The sequence below is a fragment of the Cornus florida genome, unplaced genomic scaffold (genome assembly GCF_030987335.1).
Source record: "Cornus florida cultivar Cherokee Brave unplaced genomic scaffold, ASM3098733v1 CherokeeBrave_3.0.0_Hap2_Chr01, whole genome shotgun sequence".
Lineage (NCBI taxonomy): Eukaryota > Viridiplantae > Streptophyta > Magnoliopsida > Cornales > Cornaceae > Cornus > Cornus florida.
In genome coordinates, this window is record NW_026775571.1 from 96,884,070 (window position 1) to 96,904,784 (window position 20,715).

The 20,715-nt window shown below is 35.8% G+C and overlaps 1 protein-coding gene and 1 pseudogene across 2 annotated transcripts; both read right to left on the reverse strand.

Moving 5' to 3' along the window:
• Window positions 1-338: 338 nt before the first annotated feature.
• On the reverse strand, window positions 339-5,793 carry LOC132278323 (taxadiene 5-alpha hydroxylase-like; annotated as a pseudogene).
• A 1,146-nt stretch (window positions 5,794-6,939) lies between these two features.
• LOC132308132 (putative FBD-associated F-box protein At5g56690) lies at window positions 6,940-17,316 on the reverse strand. Of its 2 annotated transcripts, none has more exons than XM_059806134.1 (7): window positions 17,182-17,316; window positions 17,043-17,075; window positions 16,790-16,894; window positions 12,609-13,514; window positions 12,363-12,509; window positions 7,573-7,599; window positions 6,940-7,480 (listed from the first exon to the last, which is right to left on the reverse strand). In XM_059806134.1, the coding sequence occupies exons 3-7, from the start codon at window positions 16,832-16,834 to the stop codon at window positions 7,184-7,186; spliced, it is 1,422 nt and encodes a 473-aa protein (XP_059662117.1). In that variant the 5' UTR covers window positions 16,835-16,894; window positions 17,043-17,075; window positions 17,182-17,316; the 3' UTR covers window positions 6,940-7,183. The 2 variants fall into 2 exon arrangements, with proteins under 2 accessions (XP_059662117.1, XP_059662123.1); XM_059806140.1 differs by having other exon boundaries at window positions 17,178-17,298.
• Between the last annotated feature and the right edge of the window lie 3,399 nt (window positions 17,317-20,715).

Below are 20,715 nucleotides of genomic sequence, written 5' to 3' on the forward strand. Positions count from 1 at the left end.
TGATTTACAGTCTATCCAAATATTCTCACTTGCAGCACTTAAGGGATGTATTAGAGGTTTGACGACAAGAGAAACTCAATGCTAAGCTGAAAAAGTGCCATTTGATCAGTAATTCCTTGGTGTATTTAGGATACATCATCAGTGCAAAAGGAATAAAAGTAGATGACAGCAAAGTGTCAGCCATTAGAAGCTGGACAACACCAACTACAGTTGCAGAATTTCATAGACCTACAGAGGTTTCATCAAGAATTTCAGCACTATAATTGCAACAGTGACTGATTGTTTGAAGAAAGGCAAGTTTGAATGGACCAACAAAGCTGCAGAGAGCTTCCAGTAGATCACAGAAAAGCTATGATCAACCCCGTCCTTGCATTACAAGATTTTGAAAGTATATTTGAAGTAGAATGTGATGCTTCTGGAATTGGGATTGGAGTTGTTCTAAGTGAAAGGGGCATTCGATCTCTGCTGAAGGAATCATCTTTGCATTAGAGCTTCCATGTGAATTTGGTAACCAAGTGATGAACCATATCCAGAGTTTCAATTCTTGCAAACTCATATCCAGGACAGTTCCTGGCGCCTCCTCCAAATGCCACAAAACTGTAAGGACGGGGAGTTCCTTGTTTCTCCGAGCGCATTGGATCGAACTTTTCTGGTTCTGGGAAGATTGTTTCATCCATATGTCATATGAGTCATGCTTGCAGACCAAACCACCTAATTATTATATGTGAGATATATATTTTGTAATTGGCTTATTTTGTTGTCAAAACAAGTCCAATCAAGTTGTAATTTTTCGGTTCAAAAATTTCGAAGATTGACGATCGGACGCGGATTTGAAGAAGAAAGTCAAGTGTTCATTACTACACTCTGAGATAATGAGAAAGATGCTCTAAGAAGGTTGAGAGGTAGTGAGAACAGTTAAGACGGTTTCTGGAAGGTTCGAAACAAGAATAATTGCAAAATATTGCAAATTTTCAACACTGTCCATCTTGAACCAGTTCAAGATGGCTGAACCAGTTCAAGGTCTTCTAGCAGCACTTGGATTTTAGTTTCCTTTATGCTGAAAGTTTCCTTTTCAATTCCAACTTTCTTCCAAGTCCTATGCACGAAATTTATCATATTTTCTGAGGGATTAGGACTTTAAAAACTCTATATAAACTATGTCATATATATTGGTTTAAAGATGGCTTTAAGGAAAATCAATTCTATATTTTGAGAAAGCCTTTAGAGAGAGAAAAATTTAGAAAATCAAATCTAATTATTCTGAATTTATTTTTGAGAGCACACATATATATTCATGAGTGATTTAGTTATAACGTTCTCTATCTCATCGGAATTGGAGCTGTATTGAATATTCAGATATTCCAGATGATCTGCAGGATTTAATTCTTCTACAATCGAGTTCAGATCTTGAAGAAGAGAAGTAAACACAATCACACTTTGAAAGGGTTAGAGCATTCGTGAAGTGCTGTTTGATCTACCTGCTACTCTTCTACAAATATCAAGTGTAAGCCTGAGATCAAGTTGCTGTTGGACGGGGAGTCGCAAAGCTAGAGGATTGTCAGCGGTTGGTGTAGTGTAAAACGATAGGGTGTGAGACAGAGTCAAAGTTCGGTATACTTTGTTTCAAATATAGTGGATTGGTTTACTTTGGACTGCACAGTCTACGAGATTTTTCCCACAACAGTTGACATATTTTATCAACTGGGGTTTCCTCGCTAAAAATCCTGGTGCAATCTCTCTAACTCTAACTTGTTTTACTTTTTCATATATTTGTGATTGTGGATGTTTAAATTGATCAGATAATCTAATCAATCGTAAATTAAGCAAGTTGACCTAATAATCAGATCTAGGTCATTAAGGAGCTAATCACCGTTTAAATCAACTAACAGTTTCCACATTCCGCGTAACTCTTGTTTCACATTATAATCCACAAATGCATGTCAGTCAGTCCTCTCTCTCTCTCTCTCTATATATATATATATATATATATATATGTATGTCTGTATGTATGTATGTATGTATAATGGCACATATATTATAGTAGTACTGATGATTAAAAGCTAACTACAATAATATTGAAGATTTGTCACATACTTGCCACCCTTTGGAATTATATAACCTCCATATTCAATATCTTTGAGAGCCCTCCTGAAGGAAAAAAAAATATAGGAGGGGTCACCCTTAGTGTCTCCATTGCTACCCTCCATGTGTACTTCATCTTCATAAGGTCTTCCCATGTGAAAAGCTTCCCCAAGCTCTTGCTCTTGGCAATCTCTTCTTGCTCTACAATCACAATTAGTAACATAATTTATCAATTTTTTATTTTATTGTATTTTTCTCGGGGGTGATTGAGAAAAAAATAAGTGCCCACAGCAATTTGGATCATCTCTTATGCACTGAACGGTCCAGTGACTCTATAAGGGGTGTGGACCCTACCAATAGAGTAGACTGTCCAATGCACGGGAGAGGATCTGGATTCTTTACCATAATGGTGTTAGGATATACCTTGAAGAACAAAAGAGTAGACGGATGGATGGTTGGCGAAAAGTCTGACCAAGAAGGTAAGTAAAATGGAGGAAGTGTCATGTCTTGCAAGCATTACAATGATGGCATTGTCCAAAATCTCCTCATCAGACAGTGCAGCTAAACCGTCTTCGTTGCGGATGCTTAGCAAGCAAGTGATGAGATCTTGATGAGGGGAAGCCCCATGTTTCTCTAATTCCACCTTTTTCTCGGATATAAGATCCATAACTATGGTTTTGATTTTTGCCCTTGCCCGGAGGCTATGGTTAAAGCGTGTAAATGGCTAATGTATTGGTACAAACAACATTCATTCCATCATATCCTTCTCTTTCAATACCGAATATAAGTGTACAAATTATGTTGAAGGTCAGGGTTTTCATTAGTGGCATCACCTATGTACGTATTGTGAGATATTTATTTTGTAATTGGCTAATTTCGTTGTCAAAACAAGTCCGATCAAGTTGTAATTTTTCAGTTCAAAAATTCAAGATTGAAGATCGGATGCAGATTTAAAGAAGTTCAAGTGTTCATGGTTTATTACACTCCGGGATGATGAGAACAATGCTTTAGAAAGGCATGTAAGTGAGTGAGAACACTTAGGAAGTCTTAGAAGTTTGAAGTGTTTAGGAAGTTTACATTCTGTCCTTTTAGTACTGGTAGCCAAATCTATTACTGGTAGCCAAATAGAAATTTCACTTCTATCCATTGGGATCCGGTAGCCAAATCTGATACTAGTAGCTAGTTATTCAAGAAGTGCGTCGGAAAGCTTTCTGACCTTCTTGAACCGGTAGCTAAATCTGGTACCGGTTCAAGACTGCCGAGTATGTTAGGTAACTTCAGTTTCCTATTATGTTTTAAATCCTTTTTGGACCAAACTTCTTTCCATAACCTATGCACGAATTCTAATTGTTTTAGAAGTGTTATTAGGTCTTCCTAACTTCTATATAATATCTCTTTCATTCAACATCGTGCTTTTGCTTACAAAATTCAGATCTAATTAAGAGCCATCTTTGAGAGATTTTTATTCAGAAAATCAACCTGATTTTTCTGATTTTATTTTTGAGAGCACACACATAAACATAAGAGTGATTTAGGAGTGTTGTTCTCTATCTCATCGGAATTAAAGTATAATTGAATATTCAGAAATTCCGAAAAGCAAAATTCATTCATTCTTCATCAAATTCAGATCTTGAAGAAAAGAGGTGAAGCGATCACACTTTGAAGGGGTTAAAGCATTTGTGGAGTGTTGTTTGATCTACCTGCAACTCTTCTACAGAGATCAAGAGTAAGCCTAAAGTCGAGAGCTGTTGGACAAGGGGGTCACAAAGTCAGGGATTGTCAACGATTGGTTTTTGGTAGAACGATTGGGTGTGAGCCTGAGTCAAAGTTCGGTGTACTTTGCTTCAAACATAGTGAATTATTTTTCTCTGGACTGCACAGTCCAACGAGATTTTTCCCATAACAATCAGTCTATTCTACCAATTGGAATTTCCTCGTTAAAAATCGTGTGGTCATCTCTTAAACCTTATTTACTTTACTTGCACTTTATTTTTGCTTTGTGATTTGAATTTAGTTTTATTTCGGTAAAATTAAAATAAGTAAAAATTGGATAAAGAAGCAAGTTATATCAATTCACCATCATCCTAGGTAAATTATCCATATTATATTCCACAACCATTTCGCTGCGAACAAACTCACACGTATTACAATTAATGTTGTTCAGTTGATTGGATGAAGACACTTAGAGACACACACATATATACAAACCTTTATTTCTACAAGATTCACTGATAACTAAGTATCACTTGTTCATGTTTTAGTTAATCTTTGGAATAGCAAACGGGTACTTGTAAATGTCTAACAACATAGCAAGGGCTCTTTAATTCCATGTATATACTAAAAAGTGGAAGCTATTAAGCTTCACAAAGCAACCATAAACAACTTTAAATCTAGAGTATATGCAAAGATTATTGTGAAATGTTATTAATCGTTTAATAAATTCGGTTTTCTGCAGCATAAGGAAACGTATAGCTAACACCATTAAAAAGCCTAAAATGTAACTTTAGATAAAAATTAATTACCAAAAACATAGGATAAGAACCCTAATCTATGAAACTGCTAAATATAAAAAATTGGAGTCCGTTTAGACCACACAAAAATGCCGAAATGGACTAAAAAATATGATTTCCGTACCCTAAACAATTAAATTTGACAAAAACTTCATGAACTAGTTAATAGATTTTAATTATATTTAGGTCGTATCCAATCGCAAATGATTCTTCTCCACTTAAAACAATATGATGAAACTATACCGAGAAAAGTTCGGATAAAACTATTCCCCTTAAGTAAGTATATAGTATTGCAAAAATTATTCCCCTTAATTAAGTACTCCTTCCATCCCTAATTAGTAGTTCATTTTTCTCTTTTTACATATTCTAAATTAGTTGTCTCTTTAAAAAGTTAAAGCATCTTTTTATTATATTTTCATCATTATCCTTTATCTTTTTAAAAAATTTCAAACTTTGTAACTATATATGTTTAAATTATAAAGGACAATTTGGTAAATTTAAAAAGAGACAATGCATTAATTACATGTCTCCTTAAAAATTCCAATTTTTAAACATGGACTTGTATTTAGGGACGAAAGGAGTATATAGTATTGTAAAAATCAATTAAGTTAGGTAGTGGTTAGATGTGAGTGTGATTTTAATGTCTAGAGAGTTAAATCACACACATCAACTGTTGATTTTCGTGTCCAATTGACATAGACATGTATACCTACCGTCACCTCCTTTTTGCCATGCCAATGCATCTCAAGGTGCTGTCTAACTTCTTCATCCATCTTCCCAACATACAGCTTCAACACTTCCGGCTTCAAAAACGATACAAGAGCTCCCTTGACTCTCCGGTGATCATCCTGGCCCAACTCCATTAAATTCTTGTCCCCATTGAGCCTCCTGATTGAAGCAGGCTGATGGTTGGCAAATGTGTTGCCATCACAAGTGTATATGAACTTGTTTGCAGCCTCTCCATGGAGGAAAACTGTTGATCGGGGTCCCAAAGAGGCTGAGTTTCGAAATCGAACCACACTTTCTTATCCTTTCTTGGAGCCATTCCTCTCCCCAATTGGCTCTCATGTCCCGTAGGAGGCCAAGGCTCTGGCCTACCATGGGTAACCCCATTGAGCCTGGTCACTGGTGGGATCCTTTTGGAAGATCTGTTTTTCAGGAAAAGGAGGAGAGGGAGTAGAAGTGGCAAATTTAAAATAGATTACAGATTCCATGGTTTTGTGTGTGTGTGTGTGTGTGTGTGACAGTGTGTGTTGAGCGAGGGAGAGGAGAGGGTGTGAAGCTATGTTTATAAGGAATTTTGAGGTGGTAACTGGTAATGGTTATATTTTTGTTGTCTGTATTGTTAGCAATCATATTCACTTTGTGACTCGTTGATGTTAGATATATAGAAATATATATGTAGAGTATTATATATGTACGTGTGTTGTCTACATGTTGACCGTTACATACGAGAAGTGCTTGGAACTTTCCATGCGGACAGAAGTAGACTACTCCGTAATACAGCCGGCAATGGGTTTGAGAATTGAGGACCACCTACTCTTGCTTTTGAAAAACAAATGTAAATTATTATTTTAATATTTGTTACAGCATATGAGTACTTTATTAATATTAAAAATATGTATATATATAGTACTCCTATGAATTCGAGAATGTTTTGAGAAGGTTAAAATGTTAAAATTTTAATTTAAATAGTTAATTCATAAGTTAAAGGGTAACAGGATATTTTGATTTTGATTTTGATTTAATGTATCAGTGTTCAATTTATCAAATCTGAAAATGTCATTGTCCAAAAAGTGTCAAAATTGATGAAAGTGTAGAATAATTTTTTTGCACTCTTGCCAAAACTGCATAGAATTTAAAGAATTTTGAAAAAAATTGCTAAATTTACGTCAGCAAACAAATTTGACCAACTAATTTTAATTTGACTTGCACAATCAAGGGTGACAACCAAAAGAGAGACTTTCTCTACACCATTACCATGTATAATCAACCAATCATCTTTTGTTAGTGGTAATAATTAAAGTATTTTTTCACAATTTATTTTTGACCCGACCCGACCTGCCCAGTAGGATGAGTCTAGATGGGTTAATGAGCCTGACCACCATGCGTGCGTGTCATCAATGTTAATTCTTCCTATTCTATACATTTCTCCAAGTCCGCGTAAAAACATTAGCACTCCTGCATACACCGACCACTCCTGAGATGAAACTTTTTAAAAATTTGCACCTCACTGCTACTATTACCCTCCCTCCCGTAAAATAAATAAATAATAAATGGCTATTAAGGTCTAGCAGCATGCAAGAGATGTGAAATAGAGATGGATCATTTCCTACGAACTTCCAACTGCATCAGAAAGAAGAAATTTAAAATTTTCCATTCAGGGTTTTATAATTCAAAACTGTGTTAAACTTTCCGCAGCCAGTCATAGAATAGCAGCTCATCTCTACTTTCGGTTGTAATCCCTGAAGATACATTGCCTTTTAGATTATAAATAATCTGAGAAGAATAAATAGATAATCACTTAAAGTTGTAACCCTCCAAACTAGAAGACATGGGACTGGGATTATTATTATTATTATTTTTAATAACTAAAGAATCACAAGTTCAATGGTTGCAGGTAATCTTGTTTTCAACTGTCTGGCACGCTCTCTAGCAGCTTCTATTTGGGCTTCCCGCGAAAATTCAGAGGGTATCACAAGACGAGTATCAATAATTATCTTCTCTAGTGATGCAGCAATCTCAAGTATGTGCAAAACAAGTTCAACTTCGCTTCCGCTAATCCCATTAAACCCACACAATTCCACCACCTTAAGGCATTGATGATGACATTTAGTCGCCTCTTTTACAGCATGTAAATATGTTCTTTCATCAACTTCCCTTATTATCTGCCAGCACAACAAGAGAAGGCATTATTTGCAGACAAGGTTAAGAATATATAACAAACTCTAGACCAGTATAAATTTGTAATTTTCAGTACCTCTCTATAAACCGGTGCAAGATGCATCTGCCATTGAGGAAGATAGTCAGATAAAAAATAAAAAAAACAAACAGAACAATGAATTAGAAGCTAGAACAACAGTAGGTTAACACAAGAAGATTTAGTAAAAAAGTAAATTGCACTGGATGTGAAAGGAGCCAGTTGTCTCTAATAAAAATAAGAAATCTTCCTTTTCTCAATGATTTTCTAAAAGGTTTCTAAGAAAATCAACAAATGACCTTGTATTTGCATTCCAATGACAACTCAAGTGCTCATCAGTCCCCCGCAATGACACGGGCTCGAGTCCTGAAATCAACCTATTTAGCAATGGAGTAAGGCAGCTTACCATCCACCTCTTTCAGGAGAAGGTATTGGGTGCACCTGGCACACTGTGTACAGGGCTCATCCGAGCCGTACGTGTTGTGCACACGCAGGCGCGTGTTGTGCATGTACAGCTCGGATGAGCCGGTGCACCGTGCACCTGGCGCACCCAATAGTATTACTCTTTCAGACCCTGCTAAATGCAGGGGTCTTGCATACTGGGAAAGACTTTTTTATTTTTTGCCAATGGTGATTCAAGTAATGCAACCGGGTTATGCAACAACCTATTAGAGCAACTGACTATTAGAGTAACTCACTTACATAATGGTCATCAATATTGGTTAAACATCAGGAATCATTCATAAGAGAAATCCAAACCACAATTTGGTTATTTTCAGTAAGGCTGCAGAAACTGTCCCCAGTTGCTTTAACTGGCATTGGAGGCTACCAAAAACACTCAAATAATAGCCACCCACAGACATAATAGTATAGATTAGTAGCATAGGTTGTTTATTAAAAAAAAATTAATAACAACAATAATAGTAATAAAATCCTTACCATGCCAAAAGCTCTCTTATCAAATCTTATTCACATTCTAATTCAATCTCTATTCAATGTCAATTATGAAAACAAGATTCACTTAAAGCCGGGGAAGGATTCAAGTGAACAGTTCTCCATACAAATTTACTTCCAGCAGAACAACGAGATCAAACATGCTTGAGGCCATCACAAAATTTAAACGATGGAGCTAATTCCTCCATAAATGACCACAAAGTTTACCAGTCATGAAATTTTTGGAAAAAATAAAATAAAAAGCACGAAGGGAATGTCTTGATGTCCTTAGATTAACAACTTATTCGATTTTTTTTTTTTTTTTTTTTTTTTGTTCAAGTAATTTTTCATTATAAGCACTCAAAAGGGGAGCGCACCCAAGCGAACATGTGCAAAACAATAAGCTCCAAGTCAAAATAATCCCCTATACCCTTAAACCTATGTTACCCGGACTCGGGTACGGGTGTCGGACACGGGTGCGTGTCTAAGAGTTGGATTCGTCAATCTATCAATTTTCAAGACACGGGGACTCGGATTAAAAGTGTCCAAATATTGGACACGGGTACTTGGACACTTTAAAAAATTTGTAAGTTATGTTTGAGACATTAATCCTAAAACTAAAAATATATATATCAATTGTACTCTTTTATAAGAATTTTATAATTATTACTGCATTTGTTTGCCTCATTTGATAGGTGGCATGTCATGGCTATGCATTCCCCTGCTACTGCTGTTTTTATGAAACCAGTAAATAAGAAATTCTGAGTTGTAGGGCTCTTTTTGTTTAACCAAGGGTGAGTTTGGGCTTGGGCTAATATGCCTCTATATCTTGGCATTTGGGCCTGTACAAGTCAAAGCACAATAAAAAAGGATGACTAATTCAATATGGGCTAATATGTCTCTGTATGTGCATCTCAGTCATGGATTGATGCTTGGGTTTTGGGCCTGTACAAGTCAAAAGCCCAATTAAAAAGGAAGCCGATTCATATAGTAGTACCATAAAAGCAAAGTTACAGCTGTAACCATAAAAGGAAGCCAAGTCAAAAGTCCACAGTAGGTCCTTTTTTCCACGTGAGATGCAAGACTTTTTACAGCTGTGTGCCAATGTCTCTTATCTTTCTAGATCCAAATAAACAGGTGTTGTGATCCTGACCGTTAAAAGGTTAGATATTAAGTTCGTGAAACCACGCACAAGATGGCACAAAAAATTGCACAAAAGCAGCGCATGTGGGTTCATAAACAGCAAGTCGTCTTCAACCTTCAGACCACCGATCCAAACCAAAACGGCCATTGTTGAAACAGAAAGCTTCATATGCCTGCAGATTTAACAAAAAAACACGAAAAAAATTCCTAATCCTTCACAAGCATCAAAGTACACATCATTTTATGTATTTTCGTCATCAGCCGTGTCCGACTGAAAAATGGAGGGTCGGACACATATCCCGTGTCCGTGTCCGTGTCGTGTCGACACGGACACTCTGGCCTTCTCTGACGAGTCCAGGTAACACAGCCTTAAACTATCCACAAATGCAACAAAATCCTCTACAATACCTCCCATTAACCCAACAAACAACAAAACGAAGAATGGACGATTTTAATACCCCTATACTAGATTAATTCTAGTCAAAGAGTCCCCTATTTCTTTCATACCAGAAGCCCCACCAAATACAAAGTAGAATCACTCTCATGTATCCCAGGCTAGCAACACAACTATACACCCATTCCAAGCCTCGAGCATGCTCAACGTGGACCTTGGCAAGCTTCGAGCATGCTCAATATCCACACATCCCTAGTCACCGAAAAACGTAAGAGAAGCTGATCAATCAACTCCTCATCCCTCTTGCACATGCAACAACAATTTACCAAGATTTGACGCCTCTTTCTTGTCGCTTGTCAAGATCCTCCCCAACACAACCGTCCATCCAAAAAAAGCAACCTTGAGGGAACCTTTGGTTCACCAAACTTCCCGGAATTGTAGACTACCAAATATTTGAAAATCTCTGGTAAAAATAGCACACCTCGAACCTCCCTTGCCTAGAATCTAGCCAAACACATACAAATTGCACATCCCAACTCGTCCTTCTGCTATCAAGGCGATAAAAAACAGCTACCAAGACATGACCATCTGAAGATATCCTGAACAACCTCAGGAAAACACTTGCTATTGGCCTATCCCCACCCCACATCATGGACTAGACCAAAACCTAATCTGCCTCCCTGAACTCTTGGAAAATTCATTCCCGCCCCCCCCCCCCCCCCCCCCCCCCCCCCTCAAAAAAAAAAAAAAAATCCAAGAAAAAAGTTAGGGGCTTATGTCTGCTGTCTTCAACTTCATCGCAAAAAAATTAATCTCTTTTAATAACATACAATGATATCCAACCAAAAAATGAGTCCCATTTATAGATTTTATCATCGTAAAAACTTTATAGGACTACTTATCCCCAAAAAAAAAAAGTTACAGAACGGTACAAACCCAACACTAGAAGTAATACAATGGCAATACAGTAGCTCATCGCCGTTATCCTTTGTGCAACGGTAAAAGGCCAAGCTGTTAGCATGTGACCACTGTTTTAAGGCTAAGAATAACAACTTTCTTTATTAATGTGAAAGGTTAGATTTGCATCCAATCTGCCTTTCCATCTCCTTACATTGGTGGCTAAGCAATAGCCTTTAACATTCTAAAACCATTGCAACTTTACAAGCAAGACAATAAAACAATGTCTATTTACATAGACCCTAAACTTGTATAAGTTCCATTTTATTTAAGTGCAAATAGTTCATGCATACAAAGATTTTTGCTTCTTGCGAGGTCCAATTTGTCAATCAAATGACCATCCAAATGTTACATTTGTGTATAGACGATAAAGAAAGAGTAAGGCGGGAATCCACGTTCATTTTGTCATTAAATTTGTATTGAAAGCTAGCTCACTATAACTTATGAATTCAATCACATTATACCTTTAAGCATTAGGTACAACTTAATTTTATTTAGGCTAGTAACAATGTATTGATACTATTCACATTCTAGTAGCATATATATATATATATATATATATATATATTTGGTAAGTCACATTCTAGTAGCATGTTTTAAGACTTCAACTTATTTTCATTTATAATCACATAATAATGGCATGAAAACAAATAGCAGCTAAGATTAAACAAGAAAAGAGTGGCTAGGATCAATGGATCTCTTTATAAGATAATGTTTGCATCCTGATGATATATATTCTCTCACTTTTTTTTTCCTTAATTTCCTTTGCATAATTGAGGACAATTTAAGATGTTTGTCTCTTTCTTTCCAATTCCTATATTTCTCAGCCTCTTATATCCCATTCCATTCTCTCTGTCTACTTTACCCTAACGCTTGAAAACAGCTGTGGTAAATTCAGAAGGCCTCCATTAAAGATTTTACTTAGGTTACTCATATTGTATAAGCAAAAAGCTACAATGGCACAAACCCACTAAGTTCTCAAAATTTAGGGTGTGTTTGGAATGGCATTTTTTATGAAAGCATTATTCAATTGTTATCTTCTTCATCTTCAACTTGTTCTTTAAATTTAATTTGGGTCAAAAGAAATTTAGTAAGTTATCAAGTTCAGTATGTTTCCTCTTTTAAGTTGAAGATGGGAATTTATTTGCAGAAGCGAAAGTGGCAGGCTGATGGTCCCTTTCACCTCCTCAGCCACTTCAATAAAAATCTTATATTCTATCATATACGTGTCTCTCTGCTTACACCTCTCCCAATCTTCTTATCTCTTTACATTTGAAGTCTATTTAAATCATACATGTACCTTTTATAAATAAAATAATAATAGTCAATACTAATACAAATTATGAAAAAAAAAAAATTAAAAAATCAATACTAATACTTCCATCAGCAAACATAACTTAAATTACAAAGAAAGAATACTTACCCGAACAGAAAACTTAGACAAATTAGGAGATGCCTTAATCACAGAAGTGAAACTCAGAAGGCAGTCACCACCAGATCCTACAAAGAAAAATTCCACTTGCTTGAGATTACCTAGATCACGGCAATACTTGGGGAACCGCTGTATTTCCTAACAAAAAGAAAGCACAAGTTGATAATGATGTTACAACAACCATAACCAAAAAAGAAAAGAAAAGCATACAATCACGCAATGATTGTGTATTCTAACCTGTAAATATTTTAACTTGAGCTTTTCTATTTGAGGAAGAGAGCTGGAATGCTTGCAACATCCAAAAACAAAGGGGGGACAGAATTCTCCCCCAATTGATAGCTCAGAGAGTAGAGGAACATTCTTAAAATGCACACCTGTTTCTCGTCCCTTGTAGGCGAATGAAACAAGATTTATTGCAGAAATTTCCAGATTTTCCAAAGACAAGCATTGAGATATCTCTAAGCATTTCAATTTGAGTGACGGGCCAGAAATTTTTAGATTCACCAGACATTTTGTACCCACAATGCCTAATTGTTCAAGAAACGGACAGTTGAATAGGAAATTCTCAAGCATCTCCTCCGTGATATCAACACCAACCAATCGAAGAGCTGTCAGGGAACAAAAGCCAGCTGCAGAACCAATACTCCGTGACACATGATGACTGTGTGAAGTCCTAAATAAGATTTTGAAGTTTTCCACGCTTGAAAAATTGTAAAATGTACGCCACTGGCCGGGAATAGTGTAACCCAACACATTCAATTCAAACCTTTGAGCACCCTTTTCCATAGCAAACTTAATCCAATCATTGATATCGTGAGGGTATTGGTCACGGAAATCAAAATAAATCCTCATTTCATCTATACGGGTGCCAAGATGCAATTTCAAGACTTCATTAACCCAATTTGTATATGTAGTACGCTTTTCTTCATGTTCAGAACATAAAAAAATCCTCTCTGTAGGAGCTCCTAGTAATGTATTTAAATCGAAGTTGAAACTACCAGTTGTATGTCTCCATAAATATCTCCATCTGCGTGAGAGAATACTAGAGCATGCAGCTTCCTTAAGCGTCAAAAGAGACAGGATGTCAATGAGGATCTCGTCTGGCAATCCACTAATTCCATCCTTCGTATGCTGCTCTTTTGTCTGAAGTGAAAATCCAAATAATCATAAACACAAGAAAAAGAAACATATTCAACAAAAGTAATAGAAACCACTACTCTACTAAAGTATTTAAGGACCACCATACATACATTCAGAGAACAATGAGTATTTATTCATGAACATTCATGTATTTGATGAATCAAATTTTGGTTTGTCAAATGCACCCAGAACCTTTATGACGAGTCAAATTTTGAAGCCATTATTGGAAAGTTTGTTGTGATTTACTTTGATGCCATTTTGATTTACAGTCTATCCAAAGATTCTCACTTGCAGCACTTAAGGGAAGTATTAGAGGTTCTACGACAAGAGAAACTCAATGCTAACCTGAAAAAATGCCATTTTATGAATAATTCCTTGGTGTTTTTGGGATACATCATCAGTGCAGAAGGAATAAAAGTAGATGACAGCAAAGTGTCAGCCATTAGAAGCTGGCCAACACCAACTACAGTTGCAGAATTTCATGGTCTTGCAACCTTTTACAGACGTTTCATCAAGAATTTCAGCACTATAGTTGCAAAAGTGACTGATTGTTTGAAGAAAGGCAAGTTTGAATGGACCAACAAAGCTGAAGAGAGCTTCCAGCAGATCAAAGAAAAGCTATGATCAACCCCCGTCCTTGCATTACCAGATCTCGAAAATATATTTGAAGTAGAATGTGATGCTTCTAGAATTGGGATTGGAGCTGTTCTAAGTCAAACGGGAAGACCAGTAGCATGCGACAGCGAGAAATTGAATGATACAAGAGCACCTATGATCAAGAGTTTTATGCCACTGTTCAAGCTTTAAGGCACTGGCAGCATTATTTGCTTCGCCGTGAGTTTCTTTTGTCCTCAGATCATGAAGCTTTGAAGCATATAAATAGCCAAAAGAAGTTAAATAAGAAGCATGCAAAGTGAGCTTCTCTCCTCCAACAGTTCACTTTTGTGTTGAGGCATAAATCTGGAGTTAGCAATAAAGTGGCAGAAACGCTCAACAGGAGGACCATATTGCTAAATATCATGTCTACAACCATTGAAGGATTTGAATCTTTCAAGGATTTATATCGTGCAGTTTGGAGTGACGGCACTAATGGGTAAGATTGAACATATACGTGGCATAAAGGATTTCTCTTCAAAGGCAATCAGTTGTGCATTCCAGAATGTTTTTTGCGAGAGAGAATCATTATAGATATGCATGGAGGAGGCTTAGGAGGACATTTTGGAAGAGACAAGACACATGCCATGATTGAGCAGAAGTACTTTTGGCCCAAAATGAGGCGAGATGTGTACCGGTTTGTTGATAGATGACAAATATGTCAAGAATCCAAAGGAAAAGTCCAGAATACCGGTCTATACACACCACTGCCTGTTCCTACAGCACCATGGGAAGATGTAAGCATGGATTTTGTATTGGGGCTGCCTAGAACTCAAAGGGGAATGGATTCTATTTTCGTGGTAGTCGACAGATTTTCTAAGATGGTCATTTTATTTGCTACAAAAAGACCATGGATGCATCAAATATTGCAAATCTTTACTTCCAGGAAGTTGTTCATTTGCATGAAGTGCCAAAACAATCACATCGGATCGAGACTCCAAGTTTTGGACACATTTCTGGAGAGATCTATGGAAGAAATTAGGAACTGGGCTGCGGTATAGTAGTTCCTAGCATCCTCAAACAGATGGGCAACCTGATGTAATCAATAGAAGTTTGGGCAATATTCTGAGGTGTTTGGTTGGCAAGAACCCAAAGCAATGGGAGGCCATTATTGCACAAGCTGATTTTGCCTATAATTACTCCGAGAATCGAACTACCAAAAAAAAGTCCCTTTGAAGTAGTACATGGAAGACAACCAACTCATTTTTATGATTTAGCTCATATACCACGGATTGGGAAAAGAAATGCGAAGGGAGAAACCATGGTTGATGAGATGAAAAGGTTGCATGATCAAATGAGGCTGAAAATAGAAGAATCAAATGCCAAGTATAAGGAGGATGCAGACAAGAAGAGGCGTGTCCAGAGCTTTAAAGAAGGCAAAATGGTGATGGTTTACTTACGAAAGGAGAGGTTCCCAACTGGCTCTTATTTTAAGCTCAGCAAGAAGAATATTGGACCTTATCAAATCATCAAGAAGATTGGAGAGAATGCATATAAAATTGATTTACCACAGCACTTGGGTATCGATCCTACATTCAATGTTTCAGATCTGCATCCATTCCATGATGGCAGTAAAAAAAGGGTTGCTGGACAGAATTCAACTCGAGGACGAGTTTCTTCCAAGGAGGAAGGATTGATGCAGTAAGTTCTGTCTCATTAATACAATCAGTTGTGTCAGTCAATAGTCTTTAGTCAAGGGTTTCATTATGGTATGGAAAATCTTAATATGTATTGGAAAACATAAAAGTTGTTATTAATACTCTTGGGTAGTCCGAAAGTCAGTCTTGGGAAAAAGTAGTATCACAATTGTTGTCTTATATAAGGAACATACTTTTATCTGCTGTAAACTACTCTTAATCAACATCATTTGACTTATTGTCTGAATTTTTGGTAGCTCTTAAAGTTTGGAGTATTATTATTGGAGTTTTATTTTCTTTCATTCACTAGCATTCATATAAAGAATTTGTAGTCTTATCTTGTCTGAATATTTGGTAGCTCTAAAAATTTTTGGAGTATTATTATACAAATTATATTCTTGAATATTCTTTTTGTGCACATATGGTTTTATGAATTATTTGAATCTCGTGAAGAAACATAAAGTTTGAAAGACTACAATTGTATTCCGCATAAGGTTTAAAGCCGAATTTTTTATTATGCCTCATGTCATAAGGTTATTGAAGAAATAAAGTTAAAAGGCATGATTGTCTTGGTTTAAAGACAAAAACATAAGGGGGTTTTGTTAAAAATCATAAACTTGATATAAAATATGGATATAGCATAAAAAAATTACATGAAGATGCTATTTCCAATTTTTCCATATTTGCATGGGATCCATGTGAATGATGTGCTAGTGTTGTGATCGTGTATGATTAAATGCATATAAACCACTATGGTCCGCATTGGTGGTATTACTTGACAGGATTTTGATCTAAGGTATTTTATCATATTTGGTTTCTGTCGCCACCAGCCACTGAAAATTTTATTTTATGACAATTATTCTATGTACTCAATGTTTTAAAATTTAATAGAAAAAATCGGATTGATGATTGAGACCAAATAATTAGTCACCGAATACACTCTAAAGATGTGATTATAAAGTTTAGGGGTTGATCTGAACAACTCACCTTCTGTTGCTTGAAAGAAGAGGTACACCGTGCAATCTTCCTCATCTTAATTACACAGTTGTCTATGCCTGCCTTAGCTTGTAATAATTTATGTTAGAACAAACCCTGCAAAATAAAGAGCACAATCACGAAACGACAGAAATCATGCATCAGTGTGAAGATTGAGACTTTCGGAACAACAAATCGAAAACCCAAGTTCTTAAGCACTCAATTCCCGTCTATAACAGATTAAAACACTAACACCCTTGTATACCTGCTTGATAGATCTCCCCTTATTTGCTTTCGCCTACAAATAAATAACAACAATTTAAAAGTAATAAAATCAGCGAATCGGAAAACAGATAGATATATATACACACACACACATGCGCAGAAATATAGAAGGTACCAACTTAAAATCGTAGGGATTCCGATTGGGAAGATCGGTAAGTGGAAACAAAGGAGAATCAGACTTAATCTAGGATTGGGATACTTAAAGTTGGTTTGATGCGCCTGGGTTAATCAACCATGTGTCGGAAGAAATTAGGGCTGCAAGTTGGCGGGTTAGCCCAGCCCACCCCAACCCCAACCCCAACCAAAAAATTTTGAAATTTGGACACACAATTCACAAATCGGGTTCATGCTCGGGTTGGATTTTGTCAAAACCCAAACAATTCGGGTTGGGCTCGGGCTCAACCCGAACCCAACCCAAAATTATTATTATTATTTTTTTTTCTCTTTTCTCTCTCCTCCCTGAAATTTTTTTTCTCTCTCCTCTCTTTCTTTCTTCTTTCTTCTTTCTGCTCGAATTTTTTTTTTTTTTCTCTCTCTCGTCTCTCTTCTCTCTCTCTCTTCTTTCCCTTTCTTCTTTCTGCCCGAATTTTTTTTTTTTTTTTCTCTCTCTCCTCTCTCTTCTTTCTCTTTCTCTTCTCTTTCTTCTTTCTTCTTTCTTCTTTCTTTTTCCCTCTCTGCCCGAAATTTTTTTTTTTTTTTTTCTCTTTTCTCTTCTTTCTCTCTCTCTCTGTGCCGCCGTCCTCAGCCGATCCACCGCCGCCGCCGTCACTTCCAAAAATAAAAACAAACCCATACATACAAGTTAGCAGTTGCAGAGATAGAGGGGAGCAAGCTTGAGACGGCTGAAGCTTGCGAACGGCCCGAACTGGAACAGTCGGCAATGGAAACTGAAACATATGGGTTTTGATTTTTTGAACAATCTGAAATGATCTGAAATATATGGATTTTGAACTTTTGATTCTTGCAGACAGATCTGAAATATATGGGTTTTGAACTTCTGATTCTTGTAGATTTTGTAGTTTGAAGTTACAGAGAGAGAGAGTTAAGAATGAGACAGGGGAGGCTGAAATGATTTGCCCTAAATTTTTTTTGTTTTTTAATAATATATAGATATATATATCTATATAATATATATATTTTCCAAAAAAAAAATATAAATAAATTTTTAAAAACTCAACCCGTCAACCCGACCCGACCGGCCCAAAAATATTCGGGCTGGGTTTTGACTATAACCCATGTTAAGTATAATTCGGGTTGGCCCAACCCAATCCGATTCGGGTTGAGGTTGGATTGGGACTGGGCTGGGTTGGACCCTCCCAACTTGCAGCCCTAGAAGAAATTATGCACTGCCCCAGCAACTACCTTACGTGCTTCAAGCCTACAACCATCCAATTAAAATGCACCATTTGATAAAATTATTTTAAACAAAAAAACCTGCCATGTCAGCAACAACACAACAAATGCAACAGAGCGTGCAATATCCCCCCTCCTATCTCACGGTTCCATCAGGTGCCAAATTGGTTACTATGAAAGCCCAATGTCAATTTTCACTGTTCTTTTTTAGGTAAAAGTGTAAAAAAACGTCCTGAACTATTTAAATTATTGCAAACATCTCCCTAAAGTACCAAAGTGTGCAAATACCCTCTGAGAGTCATTGGATCAGCTTTCAGGCAACTGTTGATTTGAAATGACTGAAATAATATTACTTATTAAATTATATAAAATAAAAATAAAAATAAAAATAAAAGGCTGATGGTGAAATACCAATTTTACCCTACTAAGTTAAGTCGCCATAAAATCTCATTTAGCTGATTATGTTACAGAAAGAGACGCACAGAGAGTTAGAGAGAGATGGAGGCGCAGATACGAACTTAGGGTTTCATAATGTGGGTTGAAGACTTTGATTGTATTCTTATTCTGTTAAATTGTGCGCGACATCGTGTTGTTGTTCTCTTCAATTGTGTGTTACATCGTGTGGTATTTCCTGTTGCGTCTGTCGTTTTCACGAACTTTGGTTCGATTTTACAAGTTCTCCAAATTTGTAAGTGTAGATTCTGTTCTATGTCTTTATGTCGATTTTAAATGAATCTTGTTTTTCATTTTGTATGTTAATGGTTATATTTTTGGGTTAATTAGTATGAATCGAAAATTCGATTTCTAGGATTTGTGAAAATATATCTTGACCTAGTATAAAGATCTCTTTTTGTATATATAATACACATGCATGCAGTCAATTATATGCAATTTTTTAGAACTTAGGAAATGTTTGGTGTAGGTTGTATATTGATTAAAGAAGATAGACCACATTGACAATAGAGTTTATAGTCAATGACAGTGGTCCATGTCTTTTTTCTTTTTTTTACCTTTATGTCTTCGTATAGTGATACACAATGGTCCATGTCTTGTGTTTGATGTCAGTTTGTTTCCATGTGATCATTACTACATTTTTGTATCTTCATATGCTCCATTACTACATAATTAATAACAGTGAAAAAAAAAATGCTTCATTACTCTATTAGGGTTTATGCATATTGTTATTTTATTGCTTAGGTATAGGTATTGTTATTTGCTTAATTTTTTATTTTTTGTGCTTAGGAATTGTCTTTTGATTAATTTTTTATTTTTTGTACTTAGGGTTTATGCATATTGTTATTTTATTGCTTAGGTATTGTTATTTGCTTAATTTTTTATTTTTTTTGCTTAGGGATTATCTTTTGATTATTTTTTTATTTTTTTTACTTAGGGTTTATGCATATTGTTATTTTATTGCTTAGGTATTGTTATTTGCTTAATTTTTTATTTTTTTTGCTTAGGGATTGTCATTTGATTAATTTTTCATTTTTTGTGCTTAGGGTTTGTGCAAATTGTTATTTTTTTTTAGTAAATAAAATGCAAATTGTTATTTTATTGCTCAAATATTGTTATTTACTTAAGTTTTTTTATTTTTTGTGCTTAGGGATTGTCATTTGATATATATATATATATATATATATATATATATATATATATTTGTGCTTAGGGTTTGTGCAAATTGTTATTTTATTGCTTAGGTATTGTTTATTGACCATTTGATCTTTTGATGGTTTGGTTTTCTTGATTGAACAGAGAATAAATACTACTAGGTTGATTACACTGGAAGCACATTTTGGAGGTTATTTCCAATACACACCACTTAAGTCATATGTTGGTGGTGAGGTAGACCTACTTGACAATATTAATGTGGATTTTTTAATCATTTTTTCATCTAAAAAAAGGTGGCCAATAGGCTTGGGTTTGAAAAAAACTATGAGTTGTATTATAGAAATCCAATGATGGCCAGTAATGAAGGAGTTAAGAAAATTGAAGAATATGAAGATGTATTGGAATGCATCAATGCTCATAGCAGGTTCGGGTTGATGAAAATCTTTATAATTTCAAAAGGCAGTGTTGAGGGTGAAAATACTGAAAATGTTGAGGAAAGTTATAAGTGTATGGAGGATGGAGTACAACCTGAAGTTGACATGTAATTTAATGATTCTAATTGGGATGATGAAATACTAGAATGGGCAACTTAGACTAAAAATGAACTGAATGATGAATTAGAGCATGAATATGCTACTGTGGATGTAGATGTGGATGCTAATGTAGTTATAGATGTGGATGCTAATGTGGTT